This window comes from Hypomesus transpacificus, chromosome 8 (genome assembly GCF_021917145.1).
Source record: "Hypomesus transpacificus isolate Combined female chromosome 8, fHypTra1, whole genome shotgun sequence".
NCBI classification, from domain to species: domain Eukaryota; kingdom Metazoa; phylum Chordata; class Actinopteri; order Osmeriformes; family Osmeridae; genus Hypomesus; species Hypomesus transpacificus.
Genome location: NC_061067.1, coordinates 2,760,494 through 2,785,903, shown reverse-complemented (window position 1 = coordinate 2,785,903; position 25,410 = coordinate 2,760,494). Strand labels below are relative to the sequence as shown.

At 52.4% G+C, this 25,410-nt stretch overlaps 3 protein-coding genes across 7 annotated transcripts in view; all 3 read right to left on the bottom strand.

Annotated features, from left to right (window-relative positions):
* The window catches only part of LOC124470330 (retinal-specific phospholipid-transporting ATPase ABCA4-like), a 5,956-nt gene extending 4,838 nt beyond the window's left edge, over window positions 1-1,118 (bottom strand). Inside the window, exons 1-2 of the mRNA XM_047024170.1 lie at window positions 920-1,118; window positions 463-563 (exon numbers count right to left, since the gene is read on the bottom strand). Coding sequence (XP_046880126.1) covers window positions 463-563; window positions 920-1,118 — 300 coding nt within the window. The remainder of the gene's footprint in view (window positions 1-462; window positions 564-919) is intronic.
* Window positions 1,119-1,240: 122 nt separating this feature from the next.
* abca4a (ATP-binding cassette, sub-family A (ABC1), member 4a) lies at window positions 1,241-6,797 on the bottom strand. The gene is made up of 7 exons (XM_047024169.1): window positions 6,677-6,797; window positions 6,394-6,487; window positions 6,091-6,232; window positions 5,311-5,450; window positions 3,510-3,637; window positions 1,627-1,824; window positions 1,241-1,252 (listed from the first exon to the last, which is right to left on the bottom strand). Exons 1-7 carry the CDS (start codon window positions 6,740-6,742, stop codon window positions 1,241-1,243), a joined length of 780 nt encoding a protein of 259 aa, XP_046880125.1. The 5' UTR covers window positions 6,743-6,797.
* A 2,209-nt stretch (window positions 6,798-9,006) lies between these two features.
* The window catches only part of LOC124469937 (rho GTPase-activating protein 29-like), a 34,577-nt gene continuing 18,173 nt past the window's right edge, over window positions 9,007-25,410 (bottom strand). For 2 of the 5 annotated variants that reach the window (XM_047023500.1, XM_047023502.1), the window contains 20 exons: window positions 21,421-21,517; window positions 21,170-21,242; window positions 20,899-20,959; window positions 20,343-20,483; window positions 19,731-19,795; window positions 19,472-19,582; window positions 19,251-19,331; window positions 18,720-18,878; window positions 18,294-18,431; window positions 17,873-18,063; window positions 16,697-16,860; window positions 15,187-15,315; window positions 13,967-14,065; window positions 13,553-13,716; window positions 12,744-12,932; window positions 12,409-12,546; window positions 11,911-12,143; window positions 11,174-11,513; window positions 10,727-10,829; window positions 9,007-10,304 (listed from right to left, as the gene is read on the bottom strand). In XM_047023500.1, coding sequence (XP_046879456.1) covers window positions 9,334-10,304; window positions 10,727-10,829; window positions 11,174-11,513; window positions 11,911-12,143; window positions 12,409-12,546; window positions 12,744-12,932; window positions 13,553-13,716; window positions 13,967-14,065; window positions 15,187-15,315; window positions 16,697-16,860; window positions 17,873-18,063; window positions 18,294-18,431; window positions 18,720-18,878; window positions 19,251-19,331; window positions 19,472-19,582; window positions 19,731-19,795; window positions 20,343-20,483; window positions 20,899-20,959; window positions 21,170-21,242; window positions 21,421-21,517 — 3,647 coding nt within the window. In that variant the 3' untranslated portion in view covers window positions 9,007-9,333. The other 3 variants (XM_047023503.1, XM_047023504.1, XM_047023501.1) reach the window with 3 other exon arrangements.

The window sequence follows — 25,410 nt, the reverse complement described above, 5'->3', positions numbered from 1 at the left end:
CTTCCTCCCTGACATTCCTCTCTTTCTCCTGAGATACGGACGTGTGTGCGAGTGTGTGTGTGTGTGTGTGTGTGTGTGGATGCATGTGTATGTGTGCGTTTGTACATGTGAGTGTGTGTTTATGTGTGTGTGTGTATGTGTGCACGTGTGTTTGGATGTGTGAGTGTATGTGTGTGTTTATGTGTGTGTGTGTATGTGTGCACGTGTGTTTGGATGTGTGAGTGTATGTGTGTGTGTGTGTGTGTGGGCGGGTTTATGTATGTGTAAGTGTGGGTTCATGTGTGTCATTGAGTTTGTGTGTGTGTACCACTGACTCGGCTAAAATAGCCCTGAAGCACAACCTCCTTCCCTGTCCTTTCAACTCCAGTCTACGGTGGGTTCTGTGTGCCTGTGAGTGAGGCTTTCATCCCGGCCTGCGCTCCCTGCCAGCCAGCAGGTGCAGAGTCAGCACTGAGTCCTTACTGAGCACTGAGTCATGCTGGAGCGGTCCACGCCGGCCGTGCTGGCCCCGCTGGCTCTGTCCTCGTGGTCGGGGTGAGCAGGAAGGAAGAGGCCGCTCGGAGCTGCCCGTGAACGTTAAACACACTCCCAGGGTGGAGATTACCAGCGCTCCCTCCGTTAAGTCTGGCAGGGGAGGTGTGTCCGCGGCTCTAAGCTCCTTATCGAACAAGGGCCAAGTCTGCCTGCTGAGACCATGAGGTGGACCGATGCCGAGCCTCCCTTCTCTCCGCCGCCTCAGTCGCAGCCGGATTCGCAGAGTGGCATTGTGGGTATCGGAGTACGACAGGGCCACGGTTTGGTGTCGTTGTGTTGGAAGCCTCCGTAGTTAGGCTCTCTGTTGTGGGCTACTTGAGGCTGGGTCCACAGACATTTGAGACATTGTTTCCCAGCAAAATCGCCCCTTCCCTCTCGTGCCAACGTCCCCGTCCCCCGTCCCCCCCCAGCTTCCCTTGGGTTCCTCCCGGGTGTGCCAGGCAGTCGTCAGGATTCCTGCCAGCTCTGGTCCACCCGGGCCCAAAGGTGACAGACACAGCGTTGCTCCCCTCGGCAGCCCTTTCAGACAGCGTGTCCCTGGGCTCGGCATGTTCTGGAAGTCTGTTTGAGAAGCACTCAATCATGGTGACACCTCTACATGCTGCGACTGACAGCACGTGACTGTGTGTTATGGGTATACAATGAGCTCTTAATACTAGGTGGCGGATGTTTCAATGAAGAGAAAGTGGTTCCAGAGGTCAAAAGGTCAGTCACTGGCCTCCGACAGGACACAATAAACACACAAAGACAGACATCATGACAACAATCACTAATTCCTTTAAAGCATGGGGATCGAGAGTTAAGTCAGGGAGATTTTGAGGGTGCTGATGCAACACTACTGGCGTTGTCTTGGTTACCCAACACCAGACAAACTCGATCCAAAGAGTTCATGGCGAAACCACAACAGTTGTCTGCTCTCATTGTATTCAAACACAGACAGACCAACATTGATAGTCAGAGAGAGAGAGAGAGAGAGAGAGAGAGAGAGAGAGAGAGAGAGAGAGAGAGAGAGAGAGAGAGAGAGAGAGAGAGAGAGAGAGAGAGAGAGAGAGGGGAAGGGAGAAACATCGAGAGGGAGGGAGAAGGACCGACCAGGCGGAAGAGCTTAAAGAAGTCCACGTTGGCGTAGAGTCTGTCCTCGATGGTCTGCAGTTTCTGGGGGGTGAGGACACACATGGCGTTGTGGACCATGTAGGCGCCCCAGCGGCCGGGGAAGATGAGGAAGCGCTCCAGCAGGGTCTGGCTGCAGGCGATGTCCTTCAGGTGGAGGTCGGGCACGCCGAACGCAAACTAGAAGGAGGGGAGAGGGTCAGAGGTCAGGGGTCAGAGCAGACTCTGAGGAGCGTTGATGCCGTTCGCATCAAGTGTCCGGAGAATCTTGGTCGATTGAAACAACAGAAGTTTGGATTCCTGGGTAGAATATTGGAGAATTTGTTCCCACTTGTGGCACACACACACACACACCACACATGCACAAACACACACCACATACGCTAACACACACACAGACGTACAAACACGCAACACACAACCACACACACTAACGCACACTCACATACAAACCATACACACTAACACACACAGACGCACAAACCCACACAACGCACACACACACACACAAGCACACACACTCTTGGACAGGAAACAATGGAGCGTCAGTGTGTGACATTCCGCAGCCTCTCAGACGGAGCGCTCCAAACCCTGGAGAGGTCATGCCCTGCGCTGTTCGCCCTGCCAACAGCCAGCAGTCTCGCTAAGTGTGGCCCTTTGTGAGCGAGTGTGCGTTTCAAGTGTAGAAGCCCAATTAAAGGGCTCTTTGTCTGTGCCGTGCATGCATGCAGCAGGTAGCCCGCTGCAAGTAAGCGCCGCGCCTGGTGAGCGCGTACGTTTCCATGCTGCACACTTATTATGCGTGTGTGTCATCACCAGTCACCGCTTTAACACGGTGTCCCGTCCTGAGGAGTCCAACTGATTCGTCTCTGGAAGTTCTCCAGACAGCGAGTCCCAGAGACGGGCGGTGTTGGCTGAATGAGCCGGCCCAGAGCGCCACCCTCTCTGGGTCTTCTTTGGCTATTTCCATCTGAAAGCCGGGGCTTGCAGATCATTGGGATACTGACGTCATTGCGATGTGCTGGGCTTTTGTGGGGATGGGTGGTAGGTCGGCGTCGGAGACGGCCTTTGTCGCCGCCCCCCTGGCGAGCGAAGACGCCACCTCGGGATCAGAGCACGGCGAGGCGGGCGTGGAGCCTGCGAGGGCTTTGTGAGGGCAAAATGCTCACACACAATAAGATAGGCCGACCCCAAAATGAACTGGGACTGGACCGGGCGTGTGTGCGAGAGAGAGCGTGTGTGTGCGTGTGCACGTGTGAAAGAAGCCGTGCGTGCGCGTGTGTATGTGCGCGGGTGTATGTGTGAAGGAGAGAAAGTGAGCGTGTATGTGTGTGAGAGTGTGTGTCTGTGTGTGTGTGTGTGTGTGTGTGTGTGTGAGAGAGTTCTTTGTGAACTGTATGCAATTGCCAAAGGGCCATTCCTGCCAGTGTGAGAGGGGCTCCAACACAGCAGACTAGATTACTAATCCTGACACACTGGAATGTGGATCCCACACACACCCAAAATCTGTCCATCAAATCACACTACAACGTCAAATGATTTCACTATTTCTAACTCTATCGCTAATCTTCATAAAGGGATAGCTCAAGCAATCTGACTGGTTCCATAGACTACGACTGTTTTCTATGTCTAATGTATTTGAAAAAGTCCAATTGGAGTGAGTTCAGCTCTATTACTATCGGTGAGCGTTATATCCGGCCACGGAATTTGCCTCAGACCAAACATCTCCCCTTAGTCGTGATAGGATGACAATATACAATGGCCTGTCGTGAGCTATTGCTTAAATATATATATTTAGTCATTTCGCAGTCATTTATATATAAACAAACACACATTTGTTGTATGTTCATGTGGCAGCCTCTCACCTCCTCTGCTCTGATCTGAGCGTTGACCAGCTGGAAGACCACAGACTCAGTGAGCCGCACGTCTCTCAGGAGATAGGACGTCAGAGTCTCATCATCCTTCAGTATGTCCTCCACCTTCACCCCTCGACCTGGAGGAGGACGGTAGACACACACACACACACACAGAAACACAAACACGTATACCCCCAGTGAGTGAAGAATCACCCAACACCACAATGATTAAAAGTGTGTGTGTTGTGTGTGTGTGACCGATGTTCTGGACCCCTGAGGGTCACGCATTCTCACATTCCACTGGGATGGGGGACTACTCCTATGGAGAGATTGGGACCGAGGTTTTGAAGAGCATTGTGAAGGGTCTTATGGTCTGCTGTGGGAATGTAAGACCTGAGTATATCCATACCATTTTTTCGCTAAGGATATTTAAAGAATAAAACAGTATCAGGTTTTTGGGGGAGTTTGTTTGACATATCTGGTTTTGATTATGAACGTAAATGTGCATCTTGACTTTTGACAAAGATGTATTGTTTAACATATAAAGGTCATACGGCCATTTTAGAGGGATTCCATGGGAATCCATCACTCACTCAGTGGAAAACACTCAGTCGCATACCAATACACACATCAATCATTCCGAAGGATTTTCCAAATCTGGTCGACTTTGAGGTTGCCTATTGTTGGGAGTTGTCAGCATTAGGAATGCTTTCAGGAAGCACACAGGAACAGCGTGATGCCATCAGTTCTCAGGAAAGAACGATAGTATGAGACTCAGGAGCACTCTGCTGTATTTCTGGAGCACGGGTGTTTAAAAGAAAACTGACACACGAGTTCCCACCAAACAAACCGAGCACTGGTGAAAGTAAGCAGCTTACAGTCTCACTACGGCTGGCTTCTCTTAAGCCCAACTGTTGTAATCCCATCACCTCACTCACCTGAAAGCACCCAGGAAGACAATTCCTGGGAACCAGAGAGGTGTGGGTCGGGACGACATGTAAACAAAGCTCACCCACCACAGAGCGCGGAGGTCCTACACAATCCTGAAGCCTTCTTCATGACGTTCAGAAGCACTGTTGACGACCATTCACCACACCCTTCCCCTGCCCCCATCAACTCCACCCTTCCCCAACCCCCATCCACCCACCCTTCCCCTGCCCCCATCAACTCCACCCTTCCCCTGTCCCCATCAACTCCACCCTTCCCCTGCCCCCATCAACTCCACCCTTTCCCAACCCCCATCTACCCACCCTTCCCCTACCCCCATCCACCCTACCCTTCCCCTACCCCCATCCACCCACCCTTCCCCTACCCCTACCCCCATCCACCCCACCCTTCCCCTACCCCTACCCCCATCCACCCCACCCTTCCCCTACCCCTACCCCCATCCACCCACCCTTCCCCTACCCCTACCCCCATCCACCCCACCCTTCCCCTACCCCCGTCCACCCCACCCTTCCCCTACCCCCGTCCACCCCACCCTTCCCCTACCCCCATCCACCCCACCCTTCCCCTACCCCCGTCCACCCCACCCTTCCCCTACCCCCGTCCACCCCACCCTTCCCCTACCCCCATCCACCCTACCCTTCCCTTACCCCCATCCACCCACCCTTCCCCTACCCCCATCCACCCCACCCTTCCCCTACCCCCATCCACCCCACCCTTCCCCTACCCCCGTCCACCCCACCCTTCCCCAACCCCCATCCACCCACCCTTCCCCAACCCCCATCCACCCTATCCTTCCCCTACCCCCATCCACCCAAACCCTTTGAGGGGATGTATGTGGGTGTGGGGTCTGTGAGGGACTGACCTGCGACCTGCTCTGGGTTGGTCCTCAGCGTGTCCATGAAGGTGCTCATGGTGGTCAGCTCTCTCCAGAGCCGGCCCAGCTGAAGGAACTCTGGGTCGGACAGCAGAAGCTCCTGGGCGTCGGAGTAGAACCGGGCCAAGCTGAGTGGAGGTCAAACCCCACACACGGGACAGCACACACAGACACACACACGGAACAACACACACAGACACAGAGAAGGGACAACACAAACAGACACAGAGAGGGGACAAAACACACAGACACACACACGGGACAACACACACAGACACACACACGGGACAACACACACAGACACAGAGAGGGGACACCACACACAGACACACACAGACACACACACGGGACAACACACACAGACACACACATTTTACATTTAGTCATTTAGCATTTAGCAGACACACACACGGGACACCACACACAGACACAGAGAGGGGACAACAAACGCACATGGAAACACACACATGGAAGTACAAATACACACCCAAACACACACAAATGGGAGAACCAACAACCACACGTACACACAGGAGAAAATACACACCCAATAAACACACATACACACGTGAACAAACAAACACACACACACACACCAAGTATTTTCATGATGTGTCTGTGTGATTTATGTACGAAATAAATCAAAAAGAAAACTGTCACAGCAAAAATAATGGGGGGCGCAGAATTCCATTGGGGGGGGGGGAGCATTTTCCATCGATCCCCCCCCCCCCCCCACCGGAGCCGACCCTGTGTCCTGGGCATGCTCACATGGAGTTGTTGTAGTTGGAGACCAGGCCGGGCGACTCTCCACGGGTGGAGTACTGGAAACACGGGTTGTTGGCATTGCAGACGATGCCCTGGATCCAGGGCAGGACTCCAGCGGAGGGCATGGCCTTGTTGGGAAAGTGACCTGTTCCAACAGACCGGAGCAACAGCACGGGCATGAGGAAACACCCACACTTCGGCAGCTAAGATGGTTCAACATGGTGCCAACGGTTGAAGTAGTTGGCGAATGAGCGAGCTCCTAAATGTTGTCGATGTGGAAACAGTGGGCCACTGTTAGGTTCTTACATTCGTGTTGGCGGTAAAGAGGGTTAGCTCTTCGGAGCCACACCAGGCCGATGAACAGAAACACAGGCCACATGATCTCCATGAAGAACCGGACCTGAGAGAATCACCACAAACCCCCTCCCAGTTAGCTTTCCCCGGGATGGGCCTCATGTTGAATGTTTGGTCAGAGGGATCCCCCCCCCCCCCCCACACACACACACACACACACACACACAGGCCCTGCCTGTGAGTATTTCCAAACGTGATCGATCTCATCGCAGGCGTGAGGTGAACCTTTGTTTACCTTTTGCCTCTTGCGTTGGGTCCAGTTCTTCCACAGTAACAGTCGGATCTGACCGGCTGTCCTCATGGCTCCTCCCTTGACCCCCCAGGGGCCGTCCAACAGGACTCAGGCCTGAACACAATCCCCCCCAAAAACCACGTCAGAGTACCACACAACCAAACAACCTCAACCATGCGACCTATTCACAACAACCATATTGCGATCCTAAGCACAGCCCAGGAAAACTCAGACAACGATTTTTGCTGAATTGGATTGGGAAGGTCTGGAAGTTTTTCCTTTCCTGTCTTTAAATGGACATGTTGTGTTCCTTTCTTCTTCCATGCAGTAGGAGAGACGTCGCCCGCAAACGTTCCCACTGAGCCTTGATGCTGACTGAACCAGCAGCAGCAGCAACAGAGAGAAGGGGTTTAGCGAGAGTGTGGGACGATGAGGGCCTTTCTAGGTCATGCCAATCAATTTCAACAATGGGAGTCCCAATTCCCAAGTGCGGCTGAAAACATAATCGAATGATGGGGCCGACACACCGACAAAGACGAGCGCAAACATAAACCACTAACCACAGTAGAAGTTGTTTCATATTTCTGTGCATCGTACTTGAAAAACTATTTATAGACAACAATTGAGTGTTTACATTGTTAGGTCAGCCAACACAAATATTGATTTGTGACAGGCACCATGTCTTGTTGTAATGAAATTATTATTTATGGAGAATTTCAGATATATTTATTGTTTCTGCTGTAAAAAGAATATAAATAAATGCACCCTTGTAAAAGCAAAGGACATTAGCTCTACAAGCACTCAACACATTCAAAGCTTGAGCAAAACTGTACATTGCGAAATAACTTGTTTAGCATCCAGCTCACTCACCAATACTGAAGGCTATAAGATTGATCTTAAACACTTGAACAATGCCGAATGCAAGTCTATCCAGCAGCTCTGGATAAGAGCGTCTGCTAAATGACTACATGTAAGTCTTGACTGTCTTCTTCTGCTAAAATCATTTCCTCCCAGTTTACTAACGTGATTGCTTTCCCCCGTCTATAAAAACACTGCAAAAACACGTAGCCGTTTACAATCTCCTGTGTGCTCCATGTTAGTTTACGCAGTGCGTTCCCTAGACCTTGCGAATAGTTAAGCAGATTGATATAATCTGCTTTCTGCAGGCCCAGAGCCTGCTAACTCCACTCATCCATTCGCTGAAGAGACCAACATGACCTAACAAACAACAGACCACTAATACCAGACTCCATTTTCATAGGTTAATCTTGGGTCTCATTAGGTCTAGATATTCACTTATAAATGATGAATAGGAAAAACAACACTTTTATATCATTTAGGATGCCCTACTTGTGGACATAGTAGCATGTACAGTGTATAACAGCTAAATGGACCCAAAATAGCTTCTGCATTTATCACATCACCACACTAACATAACTGTAGAACATTGATGCCAGTCAAAAAATATATTTGGAAGATGTATGCTTTATTTTAATAAGTTACAAAAAGGCGTATGTTCCCATGTACCTGTTTGTACACAAGTAATGTAATACACAGAAACATTCGTTCACCATTCATAAAATACAGACAGAAATACCATTTACGAGACTGATGCACCTACAATGAATTGGGTTGTCCATGGGAGAAAGGCAATTGTATCCCTGTTCACAGCTGAATAACGTAGGCTTGCTCTTAAACAGCTTTGGCCGTGTTTAGCTTTGTATACGCATGTGCTTTTTAAACCTTGGTGACATCCTTCTGCAAGGCAAAACATGGGCACAGGAAGCTTCTTACAGTTTGGATACAAAAAAACGAATGCAGAATTATAATTTTTTCTTTCAACAAGGTGTTACTCCGTAACATATTTCAATTTATTTACATGAAGACACCATGTACAATACTTATGTGTCAATCAAGTGAGTGATGAGGCCATTTGAACATGATGCAACACGTCTTTAGGTTGTGGAACACTTTCGACATGACTAACATAACACTGCAGTCTGAATAGCAACAGAGAATTCAGAGACAAAAAAAGGTGTAAGATTAAATTAAGCTAAATAAGTGCATCAAACTGAATTGGGTACGGTAACAGGTTATTCCCATTTTTGGCATAAAACAATGTAGAATGTAATGTAAGTTGTTCGATGGGCATTTTTTTTTTGTAAAATGTAATTGCACAGTTTAAAATATAAAACAGACTATGTTCTTTCATCAATGTGTATTGAGCAGGATGGTAAAGAAACTGAGTGTGATTTCAACGTATTTAGAATTTGACCAATTACACACATCTTTGTTTGGTAAAATGACTTTTTTTTTCTTATTTTCTTATTCTCTTATTTATATTTTAACAACTTTTAGTCAGAATTCATGTGAAGTAACTTCAAAACAACAACATAAGTGCATCCTGTCTTCATTGTAAATCTGTTACTCACTGCGCCAAACAAACGCCTGACAGATATCAAGAAATATATATTAATATATAACACTTCCATGTGTACATTTTTCACAGTTCATGAAATTCTTGGTGTTTTTCGTCTTCAATATGGCACATATTATCTCCATCAGACCTCCTCGTCCAAACGTTTTTTGAACCTTGAACTTTGAACCTTGAACCGTGAAGTGAGGGAGGGAGGGAGGGGTACCTCCCAGGGTGGGGGAGGCTATACAAAGTGAGCCTCCCTGTGCTCATACTCCTGCAGCCGCCTGGGTCGTAGTCTCTGGTACAGAGGCTTAGCATCGCTCTGACTCAATTCCTCGGGGCTGGAGCGAGGGGACTGGTGGCCGGACGAGGCAGCCCCAGCCTCCTCGCACGGCTCATCCACAGACACCTCGATCTCAACCCCCAGCTCTTCCTCCTCCTCCTCCTCTTCCTCTTCCTCCTCCTCAGCGCTGTTAGCTGTCGCCGCCGCACTCATCTTCGACCCCGCGTCTGCCCAAGCCTTGGCCTTGCTGCCCGACGGAGGCTTGTAGAAGGTTCCGGGGGGGGGCTGGAGAGTTCTGGGGGGCCTCAGCGAGGTGGACACGGGGATGTACTCGCACACATTCTCCTCTCGCCTCAAAGTCCTGCCCGCCCTCACCGCGATGGTGTACGGTCTGTTGGGGTAGGCGGCGACGGCGACGGGATTCGAACTACAACTCCCAAGAGAACAGGCCGACGCGGACGACATCACAGAAACGGACAGTCGGCCGGCGGCGTCGTCCACGCGCCCCTTCTCCTCGCTGGGCAAGCTCGCCACGATCCTGGCTGTCCTGGGGGTGACGTCGTAACGCTTGTACTGCTTGTCCCACGTCCTCCGCAGGGTGTGGGTGTCGATGAACGTGCTGCGGTAGTGACTGCTCACTCGGGTCCGGGGCCGGTCGTCCTCCGAGGCCTCCTCGCCGGCCCCCGGCCCGGGCCCCTCCGGTTGGGCGCCGTCCGTCTCCACGCCGTTCGGGGTGTTCCTCTGGTCCAGGCCGCGCCCCGCGGCCGGGAGGCGCTCCGCTGGTAGACTCACGGGCCGGGACGACAGCTTGGAGCGAGGGGAGCGGAGCTGGACCCGGGAGGCGGGGCCCGGCCGGCTTCTCTCCTCCGGCCCCGGAGCCTCGAGGACACTCGAGGAGAGGAGGCCGTTGAGGTCCTCCGAATCCCCCGCTGGGAAGAGAGACAGGTAGACAGTGTTTATTTCTGATGTCTATCACAGCACATGCTGATGCAATAGCACAATGCATTGCAGAATTGCCTGTCAATACAAAGGCTTCTGAGTGTTAACTATGGGTCAAAACTTTTTTAGTTTCTTTTGCACTGTAGTGTGTAAATGAGATTGTAGTGTTACGCTGAAGTTGAAATATTGTTACTGTTGCACTCTTGACTGAGATGTTATTTTGCATTGTGCCTGGGAAAATATAGACTTTATATTCCTTGAGTCTAACCCCAGAAATACTGTTAGAACTATGACCTTCTGATCCATGATATTCTGCTGTACTTTCTATATCACATATATATATCTAAATGTATATATATTTATACATGAGCTATTGTTGTACTATACTATAGTATTGCTGTAGTGTACTGACCAGGCTGAAAGTCCATCTCCTCAGCCATGGGCTGCACCTCTTCTTCCAGCAAACGGCAGGATGGGATTATGGAGGAATGCCTTTTATACACTTTGGAGCTCTGCTGTTATACAGAGACGGTGACAGGAAACAGAAGCCAGAACAGGAAACAGGAAGGAGAGAAGAGAGAATGGTTTTACAGTAGACACAGTGGTAATATGGATGGTGAAGCTATTTGAAGAACACCATGTGTTGAATCTTTCCTCTTTATTGGGCATAGATTCCCTACTAATACACTGTTAGTTATTAACTATATGTTCTCCGTTTGACTTCTGTTTCTTATTTTGTGAAAAGTTGGGAGCACATTTTGGTCAACTTGCTCAATGAAAAGATTTGTGTGGGCTTTCTTTTTTGCATTTTTCTAAAAGTACAAAACACAGGATTCGTTTCCCCCCCCCCCCCCCTCACCTCTTTGATGTCTCCCAGAGACTTGGAGTGCCTGTTCAACTGCATCTCCTTCTCCTGGGCGGTGAGGCGGTGGGGGAGGCCGGGGGGAGGGCCGGGGGGCGGGCCGGGGGGGGCTCCCTCGGCGGTGGGCGAGGCGGAGGGCAGGGGGCTGAAGGGTGAGTCGAACACCACGTGCTGGTGCCGTATGAGCAGCTCCACGATCAGGGCCTGGTAGGGGTAGTCCACCAGGGAGGACAGGGACACCTCGGCGTCCGTCTGACGGGGCTTGATCAGCGTGGGCCCGAAGATGATGCCCAGGTTACTGGCCGTCATCTTGTTCTCCTCCGCCTGCTCCGTCACCCTGGGGGAGAGGGGGACGCCAAGAAACGAGATGGACGCCAGAGGTTTAGACAGGCGTCTGGGCTTAGACGCTCCGAGAACTTCTGGTCTCGTTTGTGTTTGGGTTCGTTCAAATCGATCTTCTTCTCCCTGCCGAAAGCAGGGTTTTCTGTTTGACACTGTCAGGGTGTGCGTGTATGCGTGTGTGTGTCAGATGGCTGAGCGGTACGGGGGTCGGCCTATTAATCAGAAGGTTGTTGGTTCGAAATGTGCCAAATGACGTTGTGTCCTTGAGCAAGGCACTTCACCCTACTTGCCCGGGGGGGGAATGTCCCTGTACTTACTGTAAGTCGCTCTGGATAAGAGCGTCTGCTAAATGACTAAATGTAAATGTGTGTGTGTTCCCTGCTCATCCTTACCGGTGCAGGTGCTGAATGAGGAACTGCAGGGTCTTGTACTGGGCCGGCGGCAGCTGCCTCAGGAGGTCACGGATCTTGAACAGGACCCGGCCGAGCTCCACGCTGACCTGCTGCGTCTCTGAGTCGGGGCCAGCCCGCAGGGTCTCCACCTCCTCCACGATGGCGCTCTGGCTCTCCTTAGCCAATCCGATGAGGTCATTGTAGTAGCGGAACAGGATGAGGGGCTCTGGGAGCTGGGCAGGCGGAGAGAAATAAACAAGGAAGTTCATTATAAACGCAGGAGGCTGAAATATGAGGACAAACACAACGGAGGGGATGAGATTAGAAAGGAGGAGATAAGCGTCCCGGCGTTTTTTTGTTGACAGTAAAAGGAGGAGGTATGAAAAGGGAGTTTGGCCGGGCGGCGTGAGGGGGGAGGGGAAGGGGCGAGCGACTCTGCAACAGCCGAACTCAGTTGACTTGGTTCGGAGGTGATGCGCGAGGCGGTGACGGACTCACCTGGCGCAGGTAGAGCTTGAGCACGTTGCTGATGTCGTGCGGGTAGAGGTCAGACAGCTCCACCAGGTCTTTGCCGTTCTCGAACGCCTGGCAGAGCTTCTCCACCCGAGACTTGGCTCCGTTGACGCGGTAGATCCCCTGTGGGGGAGACAAACCAGAGAGGACACGGCCCTGGAGATTCAAACAGAGCACTCCAGTACGGTTTAAAGAACACGGTCCAAATCCAGACACCCGTCGAGTTTGAAAAATGGATCTCGTCCGGGGTGGGGGGGGGGGGGGGGGAGATTCAAGAGCAGGAGCCTGGCTGTGGGGGCCGGATGTTTTAACGACGTTACCTTGATGTTCAGAGCTCGGTGCTCGATCTCAGACGTGCACTTCCTGATGATGAAGGGGATGCCGTCGGGGTTGCTCCGGGCCGCCTGGGTGAAGTCCACGCCGAACAGGTGCAGGCGACCCTGAAGCTTCTTGTGACCGCACTGGATAGCCAGCAGCTCCAGACACTTCTTATGACAGGCCAAGTAACACTGGGGACACAGTCACAGAAACGAGATGAGACGAGTCAGGCGATGCGCGGTCGAGTCACATGAACCAAAAACTAAACCAAAAAAACACAGTCAATGTAATTTCGTCGGTCAACTTCATTCAGGGAGCGTCCACCTCAGCCATGTTGGACTTTGTGACGCAAACGATCTGTCGACGCACTCAGTAACCCCGTAGGACCGACCCGTTCTTTGTCCTTCCGAATGTATCCAAACATTGTCTTAGGGTTTTTATAAATATTGAATGGAAGTCGATCTAAAATAAGCAGAGTGGAGAGAGAACATCCAGGAGGGGGTGAGTGGGGCCAGCGAAAGGCCTCTGGTTTCCACTGCACTGAGGGAGGATCCAGCCAGACACATGACTGATGTCTGACTTTGTATCTGTTCATGGAACTCTGGAGTGCTTTCCCCCCTCGATTACACCGCCCGTCTGACGTATTTGAACATGGTTGCCAACCCCTCTATGTGAAGGGCCGATGTATTTGTATTTTCAGTTTGAGTCCAGTTGGATCCCATCCACAAGCAACAGAGCGATTGAGCCTCCGGCGTGGCCGAAACATGGCTTACCAGGAGGCAGAAGACCAGAGAAGAAGAAAGCAACCAACCTCCTCACACTCGGCCCCCTGGAACACCACCAGGCTGTCACACTCCCGGCACTTGGACGGCGCTCTCAGCTTCCTCAGCCGGTGGGTCTGGGCGGCCTTGGACATCAGGGTGTTCCTGAAGGGGCCTGGGGAACTGGCTGTCTCCATGACCATCTCACTCAGACCTGGATGGGGGAGAGGCAGGGTGTGGGGGAGGGGAAAGAGAGAGTGGGGATCAGGGTCAGTTTCATCTCACACTGCCAGTTGGTCGGCTCTTCTGTTGTAGCTTCCCTTCTCCGACATCCCGGAACCCCTCACGACACAAACGCACGACCTCAACGACCCCGCCGTCGGACACGGGAACGAGAGACAAACCGTTTCCTCCGGGGAGCCTCCGGGGCGAGTTCCCATCCCCCCTCTCCCCCTCAGACTCACCGTTATCTGACGGCGACGGGGGCTCTCTCTCGTCCAGGTCGTCCGCCGACGACATGGTGCCTGTGGAGGGGGTTCTGGGTAATCTCCTCTTGAATTCACCTGTGCAGGTAAAGAGGACACGCCAGTGAGTTCTCATGGCTGGCCTGGACTGTTCCGGAAAACCATTTCGCTTATGAATGTGCCACGGCGGGGCGGGGCTCATTTAAGGTGAAAGGTCAAGGAGCCAATCGGAGACCACCATAAAGGCATCATGGGTGATTCACACTTCCATTCAGTGATCAAGCCCATTGTCAATCCTCCGTATTGTTCCCATAAAGGTCTGCGTGAGAGGCCCATCTCAAGACAGCTAGTGAGAACGTTCTGGAAAACATCTCCCGGGCATGTGGAGAATGCAGTTAAAGGAAGAAAGGAACAGAGGAAGAGAGGAGGAGGGAAAGAAAGAAAGACAGAAAGAGGTGTGTAGATATGCATTTTTAAGCCTCAGCACCGTCTCATTGGAAGCTTGACCTGCTGCAGTGTCTCCTGCTGTAGGAACAGCAGGGTGTCGTACCGGGCTGGGGCAAGCTGAAACATCCCAGGACCTTTACAGCTCTCGTGGAAATCCCAGCCAAAGATGAACCAAACAAAAGAAAAAATAGAAGCTTCTTTCCGACGGCTCAGTTAAGCAATGAGACGCGTTCCAGACCCAAAACGATCCCAGACAGCAAGTTGACTGTACTGTCTGTGATCTGACAGGGCGGATGTTATGACTATGACATAAGGGCGGTCTGTCTTGTTTTCCTTCTCCAGGTGGAGAGAGATGTGACAGACGGGGGGGGGCGTTGGAGGGCGGGCGGTGGGTGTTGCCAGTTGTTATTGCACATGCCAGTCATCGGGTGCAGGAAAGGTTATGAAGGGACAGATAGCTGGTTAGCGAGTACAAACAAGACGACTGACAGAAACGACGGAACTTCTGAAGGAGATATGCCGTGTTCTTTGTTTGAAATACGGTGGTAGGAGATGCTGCGAATACTGTGTATATTTGTAGTATTTATACATTTGTTTATTTTATTGGGGCGGCTGTGACTTTTGAATTTTCTCGTCGGGGGTGAATAAAGTTGGATGTCATCTTATCTAAAATACTACCGACCGAAAGTGGGATAACAGGGACAGGAAATGGAGAACAGGAAGGAGGAAGTGGTGGGACAACAGCATGAGTGGGCAGGTCCAGTGGGTCTTACCAGGACTGGCGGTGGGGGAGTCCATGGAGCGGGACTCGCTGCTGCCCCCGGCGCTCTCGGAGTCACTGCACATGCCCCCGCCCTGACTACCCGTGGCCCAGGCTCGAAACGGGCCTTGGATCCTCAGCGCTGGAACAAGATTCACAATCACATTTGACTCTCTCTCGAGTTTCCCAGCACATTTAAATGTAGTCATTTCCAAAAACCTAAGTTCATCATTTCGCCGACGCTAGTATCCAAAGCAGTGTACACATAGCGGTGATAATAGATGCATCAGATCATCTAGCCAGAACAGACACGGTTCTACAAAGGGACACGCCGAAGAACAGGCTGTCTTTTACCAGACTCGGCGACAACTACGATATTCTACAACCACAACAAGACACTTCACCGTGTCCAGCTCTCCATCCCATCTCTGCTTCACCACCTACATGTCCTCAGAAAGAACATCCCATTAACATGTTTACCAAGATGTACCTTGTCGTGGTGACACTTGAATGCTAATATTGCATCCAGGTGTGACGTATCCAGTGGGTTCACATTAACATGTGATTAAAAAGGACACTTGTCGGTTTTCAAATGACGTCCTTGTAAATTTAGTCACAGAAGCTTTACCGTCTTACAGTGTGAGCTGTGGCTGAATGAATTCTTGATGTGTTGCCACCCTCAGGATAAAAACCTTTCTGAAGGGTGATGCTGGCTGCCGTAGCAACACTTAATCAGCAAACACGAAATCAGGGACAGAAAGAGCTCGCACCTGAAACCTATCAGGATATTATCATTCAAATGAGGAACCAAACCACAAGTATGATCAAACAGCTGTGTGTGTGTGTGTGTGTGCGCGCGTGCATGTGCATGTGTGTGTTCCGTAAATAAGAGTCACAGGAGGACAACTGTAATCTCCAACCATTTATATCCACAAGGCTAAGCCTGCATGGATCCACAAACACACACACACACACACACACTTCTGTGTATTCATACATTGTACGTACAATTTCCATTGGGATCCCAAGCAAACGACACAGTGCAGGTGTGCCAACATCCACAAACACACACAACTCCTTCTCTCACACACACACACTCCCAATCAACCTGCCGACCTGAACAGACTCGTCACCAATCATCCTGCTCTATTGTGTCGCCAATGGAGTTGCTAAGGCCGTCGTTTCTACTGAATTTAACCACAGTCGTACTTAGCTGATGCATAGGGTAATAATGGATATGAAGTTTGAATCAAAATATGAAGTATGCATTTCAACTATGTGTACTGTCCATATCTCATGGCCTTGCCTCGTGCTGGAAGCGTCGTTACCAGGCAACAAGCCCCAGATACCACTAAAGCAGTGAGCTGATGCCGACACCACGAAGCATCAGAAGTGCTTCGTGTCGACATAGTGCTGCCCAGACAAGATGTTTGAGGGCTCGAGCGATGCGCTCCCTCCGTGTGCCTGGGGGGGGGGGGGGGGGGGGTCCTGTGGGCCCACGTCCTGTGGGCGCGTGTGCCTACCCTGGATGTCCGTGCTGCTGTTGGAGCGGCGTTCCGCTATCTTGGCCGGCCGCGGGTGGGCGGGGCTCTCTCCGGCGCCCGGGAAGTCCGACGGCAGCGAGCCCTGCGATAGGCTGCCATGGGACGAGTGGCTGCCGCTCAGCGACCTCTTGGTGAAAAGCACCCTGGGGGGGGGAAACGCAAAACGGAGGTGAAACTCTCTCCGGCGGATCTGGAGGGAAATTCTGATCCAACACTGATCACTGAAACTTGTCTTAAAATGCCGAATATCCTCAATTTCTAAAGGTGATATGCACTCAACACCGATCTCATATTCCTAAAGACATAACGCCGGCATGATCAGATCATTACATTTACATTTAGCAGACGCTCTTATCCTTGTGCACCGGCCGGGAATCGAACTGGCAACCTTCAGATTACTAGCCCGATCCTCTACCCGCTCAGCCACCTGACTCCCTCAGATCCAGACTATAAAGGGTCTGACTAGGCTCTAGGTGGCCCTGGCTGGTGCACTCCCATGCCACTGGCTGTGGTCTCAGGGTGAGTGGGATCTCTAAATGGAACCCTGTGACGTGCTGCGTGCTGTGTGAGAGGTGTTGATGTGCAGCCTTGAAACCTCTGCACTTCCCCTCCTCTGATCAGACCAGGGCGGGGCGGGCAGGAGATGTAAACAAAGCCAGAACAAAGCCGTCCTCTCCACCTGCCAGCTGTGTCTCTCTGTGGGCACTTCCAGACCCAACTCAACCTGAACCACACGGGTCAGCGCGGACAGAGCTTTTCCACCGGACTGAGACATTACTGTTGGGATTGGGCTAGCTCAGTGGTAGAGCATTTGACTTTGAGATCAAAGAGAGTTGGGTCAATTCATATGTTGCGAGTGTTCCTAACGATAAGTATGTCGTTGTTTATAGTTGTGTTGATCCAGAGCACAGAAGCCTAAGACTGAGTTATCCTCCCTCCCCCTCCCCCACACTCTGACGAGTCACTTCCTCAGGAAGACCTGTGGCCTGCACTCAATTGTGTTACGCTTTCGAACGCAATCTCGATCTTTTTCTCTGCAACCCCCGCCCCACTCCCACCCCCCCCCCCCCCCCACATGAGCACACAAAACAGCTGCATTGGCCTCTGCCCTCTCTTTCTCCCGCCCCTGGGAAACCCCCCCTTCCCCCCTCTCACCCCGTGTTTGGAGCGACCGTGGCGTCGAAGGAGAGGGACTCGGCCCGGGCCTTGTCGGCCGGCAGGCTCCGGACGAAGTCCACGTAGCGCTGCCCAGGCTCGTACAGCTTGGCGCTCTCGCACAGGACCTGGTGGTTGACGGGGAGGGACACGGCCTGGGACTGCTGCAGCTGGAACCAGTTGACCGTCACCTGCACACACACACACACGCGATGACATGGGTCACATTTGAAGGTTTTGCAGTTTTCGTTCGTATCGACCCAAAGTGACGTGTAAACGGCGTGGTTTTCAATAAAGGGAGGTTTTCGCGTCGGTGTTCGATCCCATGGAGAGAACGAAGACACGCGCGTCTACCTCGCGGACGCTGCTGAAATGGAAAAAGCAGGCGGGAGAGGAGACGCCGGGTTTGGGGGGGACGTACCGCCTTGAGAGTCAGGTCGCACTGGAAGACCATCTCTCTGAGCTGGGTGAGGACGTCTCTCTTGGTGGTGGCCAGCTCCACCCTCCTGACCGCCACGTCGGTCTGGCAGGCCTCGCAGTGCTGCTGGGCCTCCTCTGCCTACCAGACAGGGGGGGGGGGGGGGGGATTAGGGGGGGGTTACAGGGGCTCACGTCAGCTCGGCATTCCAACAAGAACAACTCTAGGGGGCCTCCTTTAGGAGCGGGAGGGCTTCTGTTCCAATTGGGGAGCCTTAGTGATCTAGGAAATTCCGGGAGGATCTAGAAGCTTCCGGGATGACCTCGGAACTCTTTTTGGGAGGATTTAGGAGCCTCCTCGATAAGCTAGGACCCTCCTTAAAAAGTTTCTAAGGGCCACCGGGGGGGCGGGGGGGGGGGGTAGTGGTACCTTCAGCAGGGCCTCCTCCTCCAGCCTGCGTCTCTTGTCCAGCTGTTTGGCAGGCTGCTCCTCCTCCGCCCTGCTGGTGGACAGCCTGGCCTTCTCATGCTCCTCCTGCCTCTGCACCTGCAGCGCCCGCGCCTTCCTCAGGGCACTGTCCGCCTCATGCTGAACACACGCCCACGTCGGAAACACACCCACACACACGACCATACATACATACACACAGACGTACATATACACACATAGAGAGAGAGAGAGAGAAAAGTTACAACACTTTAGTGCTGATTCAGCACTACTGGTTTGCTCTCCTTCTATTTCTGTCATTCCTGTAACCACCCAGTCGGAGATGCAGTAGAGGAACCACACACACACACACACACACACACACACTCACTGACTTCGCTGTTCACCTCGTCAACTACATATACTATAATCCATGCCTAACGCCCTCAAGGTCCTAGTGCTCTACAGTTCACAGTCCCCCTCCTACGAGCGGCAGCTCGGGTGTGTGTCAGAGGGCACGTCACGTCCACCCACCATCTTCTTCTGCTCTCTCTGCCAGCGCTCCTTCACCTCCTTCCTCAGCTTGTCCAGATCGCTCTTACGACTCAGAAGAGGCTGGGTAACACACAAACACACGCATACACGTGAACACATACACAGGCACACTTGAGTGAGTCATCAAGCAGACACCTCCATCCTTTGAGTCTGATCGTGTTCCCTGAAGAGCGGAAGAGGGTGTGTGTGGGTGGACGTACCTGCATGAACTTGTTAGCCTGCAGCGCCGCGGCCGTGTGAAGCAGCAGTTGGCTGTACTCGATGTCGTTCTTGAACGCCGACATGTAGATCTTGCGAAATGGCATGAATTCCTGTTTTGCGACACCAAACAAATGAGCGCTCGATTCAACACGGAGGAACCGTCTCCCACGTTCCGTATGCATGCCATGAAGGGACGGCGGATTCATCCGCTTTGAAAAGCACCGGACGAGGACACAGTAAAAACATATGTTCAGTCACCTGTTGACTGGCCAGCGTCTTTGCCGACTCGGCCATTTTGGAGTAGCTCTTCGCACACTCGACATCTGCAAACACACAAACCAGTCACAGAACGTTCCCCAGGGGCAAAGAATGAAAGGAATACAAAATGCAAGTCTTATCCAAACAAGATACGAGGCTGAGCTATGTCACACTAAAACCCTAATGGTTGACTCGTCACTGTATGTGTGCTTACAGAGTGATGAAGTACACAACCCCAAACTATTCTGTAACTTATTACAGCGTCACTTGTCACTTGACAGTCAATCGATCATGGAATGACGGCGCACTGCAGTGAGGCCACTCTGGACCTGACGGCATTGTCCCTTTCAGGAGCCTGGTGCAACCTAACACACGTCTAACTGCGTGTGAGGCTCCTATTCACACTTAATCCCGATCCCTCAACCTATCCAGTGCCGCCTGTCAGCCCCGACAACGCGTGCTAACGCTAACGTAAACACGGTCGACATGCCACAAACGCACCGGGAGTGCGTTCTTATGACAGCGGACCTGGATAAACGGGCTGAAACAAACTCTCCTCTAGGGGGGCGGGGATGTCTCACAGGAAGAAAGTACAGTTGTCGTGTCACTCACCGGCGGCGATCCTCCGTTCGGCCCAGGCCAGCAGCTCCTTGCTGTACTTGGACCAGGCCTTGGCGTACAGCAGCGCCGCGTCCACGCCGCCCTCGCTGCCCTGCAGCGCTCCGTCCACCTCCTCCGCCCGCGCTGGGGGACCTGTGACCACCACGGCGATGCCGCACGGGACGTCGAAGAACAGGGGGGTGAGCGTGGTCCCAGACCGCGTGCGCCTCGGCGAAGCCGACATGAGTGTGTGTGGTTGTGTGTTGTGTGTGTGGTTTACGGGTGCCTGGGACTGAGAGAGTGGCGCGTAGTAAAGCTTGACGACCTTGGCAATGGTCGGGCTGTAATAGCCTTAGAGCTGAGTGGTTGTGACAGGGATTGGCTGCATTAATGTGCATTAATATGTATTCATCTTACTGAGCCCAATAGGTCATAGTGACTTTCGCGAGTTGGAGGAAACCACTTCTGCCACACAGCAGCAGCAGTGGGAATCCTTGTTCCAGTCCCTTGTCTAAAACGAGCTGTTCGACGCGAGCAGGACGTCCCTGTTGCAGGGCATGAATCTCACCTGGAGGGTCGTCCCTTTCCGGGCTGGTTCCTCCACATTCGACCGACAGGTTCTCTGACGACTGAGGAGACAGAAACGAGAGGCCCGCCATGAGGAACGACTCACGAGTCTGTTTCGGGACCAACGTGATTGAAGTTGTGCATTCAAAACCATTTTTGGGGGCTAAAAGGCTAGGTGTTTCCAAAGCAGGCACTGTATACTGTATATGTACACAGGGTTAGGTGGAGGTTGTGTAGGTAGGTAGGTGTGTGTTTGTCCCTGGTTTTCTCACCCTGCTTCTTCTAGTCAGAGGGAGCCCCAACGAGGAGCCATTCTCTACATCGCCCATAAGGAAGTCCGACACTCTGCAGGGAAAAGCAGTGTAAAACCATCAACCGCAGGTACGGGTCGTTCTTGAAGCACCGGTTCGAATGCTGTTGTGATGTTCAGGTTTAGTGGCTAGGTGAGGGCTAATCCAGTAGGGAATAGTAAGACTGAGGGAAAGATCCCCTTTATTGCAAGAACCCGAGACATTGTACTCACACATTGCCAAATGTGAACGCTAATGTGTCGATGGAAGAGTAGATCTCCGAGAAGAGCTCCAGTTTGTTGTCCTCGTTCACGTCCTTGAAGTTCACACCTGCCAGGAGAGGGATAGACAATCGTCCTGAAGGGTGAAACTCAAGAACTGTGACCTTTTATATCCCTCTAATACTGGATAGGGCATGTACTTAGACCCTTGTTCTCTCCCGTTTACACACATAATACAGACAATTAGGAGGAACATGATCAGGTTCATCCTTGTCTGGTTTCTGAACAGGCATGTGAGAAAGTTGTGGAATTGTTAGGGACACTGAGGCATTTCATGAAGTCACATCGAGTCACCTGTAGTACACAAAGAATCCAGTTTCCCAGACGCAGAATAAACACAATTCTAAACAAGAGGGAAAGAGAGGCTTTTCATTCAGTGGGGCCTTCACGCAAGACTAGGGATGGAGGGTTAGGGAAACAAGCTCAGAACTAAAGTCGGCTGATTTCCTCAAGAGAGGCAACCGATTTCCTGACTCAAATCTAAACACAACAGCGTCTTAAAAATAGAGGAAGGAAACACAAATGTAAATACGTCTATAATCAGTCACCATAACAAACTTCCTGTCGCACGCAGATAAAATAACCCAGCATTAAGCTGGTTAAAGAGTCCAAAGACGTGGCAACCGACAACCGCGGGGCAGCCGTGGTCGTCTTAGCGCCTAACAACGGCCATTTCCAGAGTCGAGGAGAAGGAATCTGAGCGAACAGTCTTGATTCTCGATTCCTAAAGTCCTTCTTACCATGCACTACTTCCTGTGTCCTCTGAACTCCTCCGAAATCCGTCAGCTAGCCATAAGACAATCCAGTTTGTGACTTAACTGTTGTCTTTGAAGAAAGACATTCTAGAAAACAAGATGCAGTGTAGTAGTCATAGGTCCCGTGTTCTCCATCTAAACAACAGTTTTGCTAGACAGGACTTGATAGGTGTCCATTTGAAAACTCCCCGTGACTCAGACAAGTCCGGTTCAACAGACGACCTGAACACGGAACACAGAAGAAATCATCTAACCCTAACCCATTTACACAAGAGGCTTCCTGTGTTGACGCCATATGAGGAACCAAGCAGTGACACACGCACACACTCCCCACGGAGCCACCACTAACCCACCACATGGACTTCCTCTGTGTGTAAATCCACTTAAATGTAAACAGCGAAGTTGAGAAAAGTTCACTTTGAAGTCCACAAACCTTCCCGTCAAAGCTGCGCTTCAACCATCTTTGTATCGTCGGTCTTCGGGAACATACAGAAGACCCTAATCACGTCTTCAATGGAACCGACATCCCAGCCGAAAGCTTGGAGTGCAACGGCAGCAGCGAGGTCTCGGTTTTTCAATCGCGACTCCCAGCCGTCATCGCTCCGTCCACATTTGGGACGACCCTCGGAGCCAGGCTTCTGTGTGCTTTTAAATCCCCCAGCAGGTTCCTCAAACTCGGGGTGGCAGTAGGAGAGGGGGGGGGGTGATGGTGCTTCCAGGAACCTGTGGAACCGAGACTTCCAGAGAACGTCCAGGGTTCCCAGGAGGTGCTGTGAGCCTGGACTAGCCGAGCGGTCTGGTCTGTGACTTGGTTCAGTCCGACTGTGACCCTCCCCCTCTCCCCATCCCCCGCCCCCACCCCCCCCTCCTCAGGACATCCTGAAGCCTGCTGGAACACAATGCCAGCGCTGGCTCGAACCTCGACCAACAGGGCCCGACGTGGAAGTTACATCATCGCTCAGAAATGGCATTGTTTTCGCTGGGGGAGAGCCGCGTCGCTTCTGAACGCCGCTCCAGTCCCCCTCGCCCGGCTCTGGAGGAGAGCGGCGGAAGCTGCCGGACGAAAACAGACGTCGCGGCCCAGACAGGGCGGCGTGAGGGGTTCGACTCAGGGCGTGAGATGTAGGAGGCAGGGTGACCTGATTTGACAGGTGGAGACACAGAACGGGAATGACAACTGAGTGACGGTAAAAGCCGACCAGAACTATGATCGACCGTCCGCTCCCACAGGAAGGTGGTGTGTCTTCTGTGAATCTCTCTCTCTCTCACAGGGCAGTTCAGTGGAAGTATCAGCCCTCTCCTGTGAGGGGAGGAATCAGGCCAGGCGTGGGTGACGGTGCTTTGTTCCAGAATCAAATCTACCGAGCTGACAGACAGGCGAGCCTGCAAACGAGCACGGGCGCCCTCATCTCCCCTCCAAACCCCCAGACACTCTGCAATCCTACCGATTGAATCAGCCTACCTGAATTGAGTGTTTGGGTCTCATTGTTACACAGAGCGTGAGTAGCTTGTAGCCACAGGTAGCTTGTGAGTGACTGAGTGTATGTGTGTGTGTGTTGGGTCAGGTTTAAAAAGACCTTGCAGAGTTGGCAACACTGAGTGAGAGATTCTGGCCCCTGGTGGCTGTAGAAAGCCACAACATGCCATTTGTACGGGCCAAGTGGTCCTACAGTACAGAAAGGAATCCCGCTAACTAATGTACCAAAGCCATGACATCTCCACACAGTACAATCATCACAGACTGTCTCGGTAAATACAGTTACTGTCAAATCTGGTTAATATCAAACTGTTCCCTGGAGAACCCCTGGCCAGCCCTGACCACAATCCCCCTCATTCAGTGACATCGCAGGAACATACAGGGTCCTGTATCCAGTCTGTCCTGCTGTCAGAGGAAAGCACACCGATCAATAGCACCACACACACACTCACACCCCAACCCCCCCCCCCCACTCACACACTCACACCCCAACCCCCCCCCCCCACACACACACACTCACACCCCAACCCCCCCCCCCACACACACTCACACCCCAACCCCCCCCCCCACACACACACACTCACACCCCAACCCCCCCCCCCCCACACACACACTCACACCCCAACCCCCCCCCCCCCACACACACACTCACACCCCAACCCCCCCCCCCCACACACACACTCACACCCCAACCCCCCCCCCCCCCACACACACACACTCACACCCCAACCCCCCCCCCCCCAACCCCCCCCCCCCCCACACACACACACCCCAACCCCCCCCCCCCCCCCCCCCCCCCCCCCCCCACACACACGCCCACACAAAGACCACTTCCTGGATCCTGTACAATGGCTTCTTTCAGACAGAAGTCCTAAAGTATTCATGCTGAATACATTGTATCTAACATCTCAAACACAGGCTTGGGATTGATCTGACTAAGATGAAGAAAGATCCCGTGTGACAAATACAGTTAAGCGACGTCACATTCACAGAACCGAACGCGAACAAACCCTCGTGCACACGTTCGGCACACGGACAGACAAAACGACACGCGCACACACGTTTAAGGATGTCACCCTGCCGAGGTTCTTCATAAACTCAGGGCCTTGCCACAGCAGCTAAGCCAGAGGGCCGTAGGGTGCGAGCGGAGAGGAGGTGGGCTCTGTGGGAGTCTGAAGCCCCCCTGCTCCCCCCCCCCCCCCCCTCCCTCGCCCAGGAGGGACCGTATGACTGTGTGTCCCCCCCCCCCCCCCCGTGTCTGAGGGTCATCTCAGGGGAGGGAGGGCTGGAGTGCTGCTGCTGCTGTCTCCGTCCCCTGCTGCTGTTCCCCCCCCCCCCCCCCCACACGCACACACACACTGCTCCCTGTCTCTGTTTCGCTGCCTTGAACGAGGATTCTGATTCAGTCTGAATGGCTGCTGTTGTGGTTTTTAAAAAACCCTGATCAACAGACAGTCTTTGTGAAGCCGGGCTGGGGTCGTACCAAGCCTTTTGGGGAGGTTTTCTTGAAGAAAGCAACGACAAAAAGAAGAAGCTTTTTGTCGACTGTTGGTTCACTGTGGCCCTGTGCTTAGAGCTTCATCCTGCACATTTCTGTACACGGCAGCCGGGAAGCATTTGAATGTTCCCCTTTGTTTGCTGTTAGTCAGAATAGTCTAGAAAGGGGAAAAGGGTGGGATTGGGAGGATTGAGATAGGAGGAGAAAGAAGG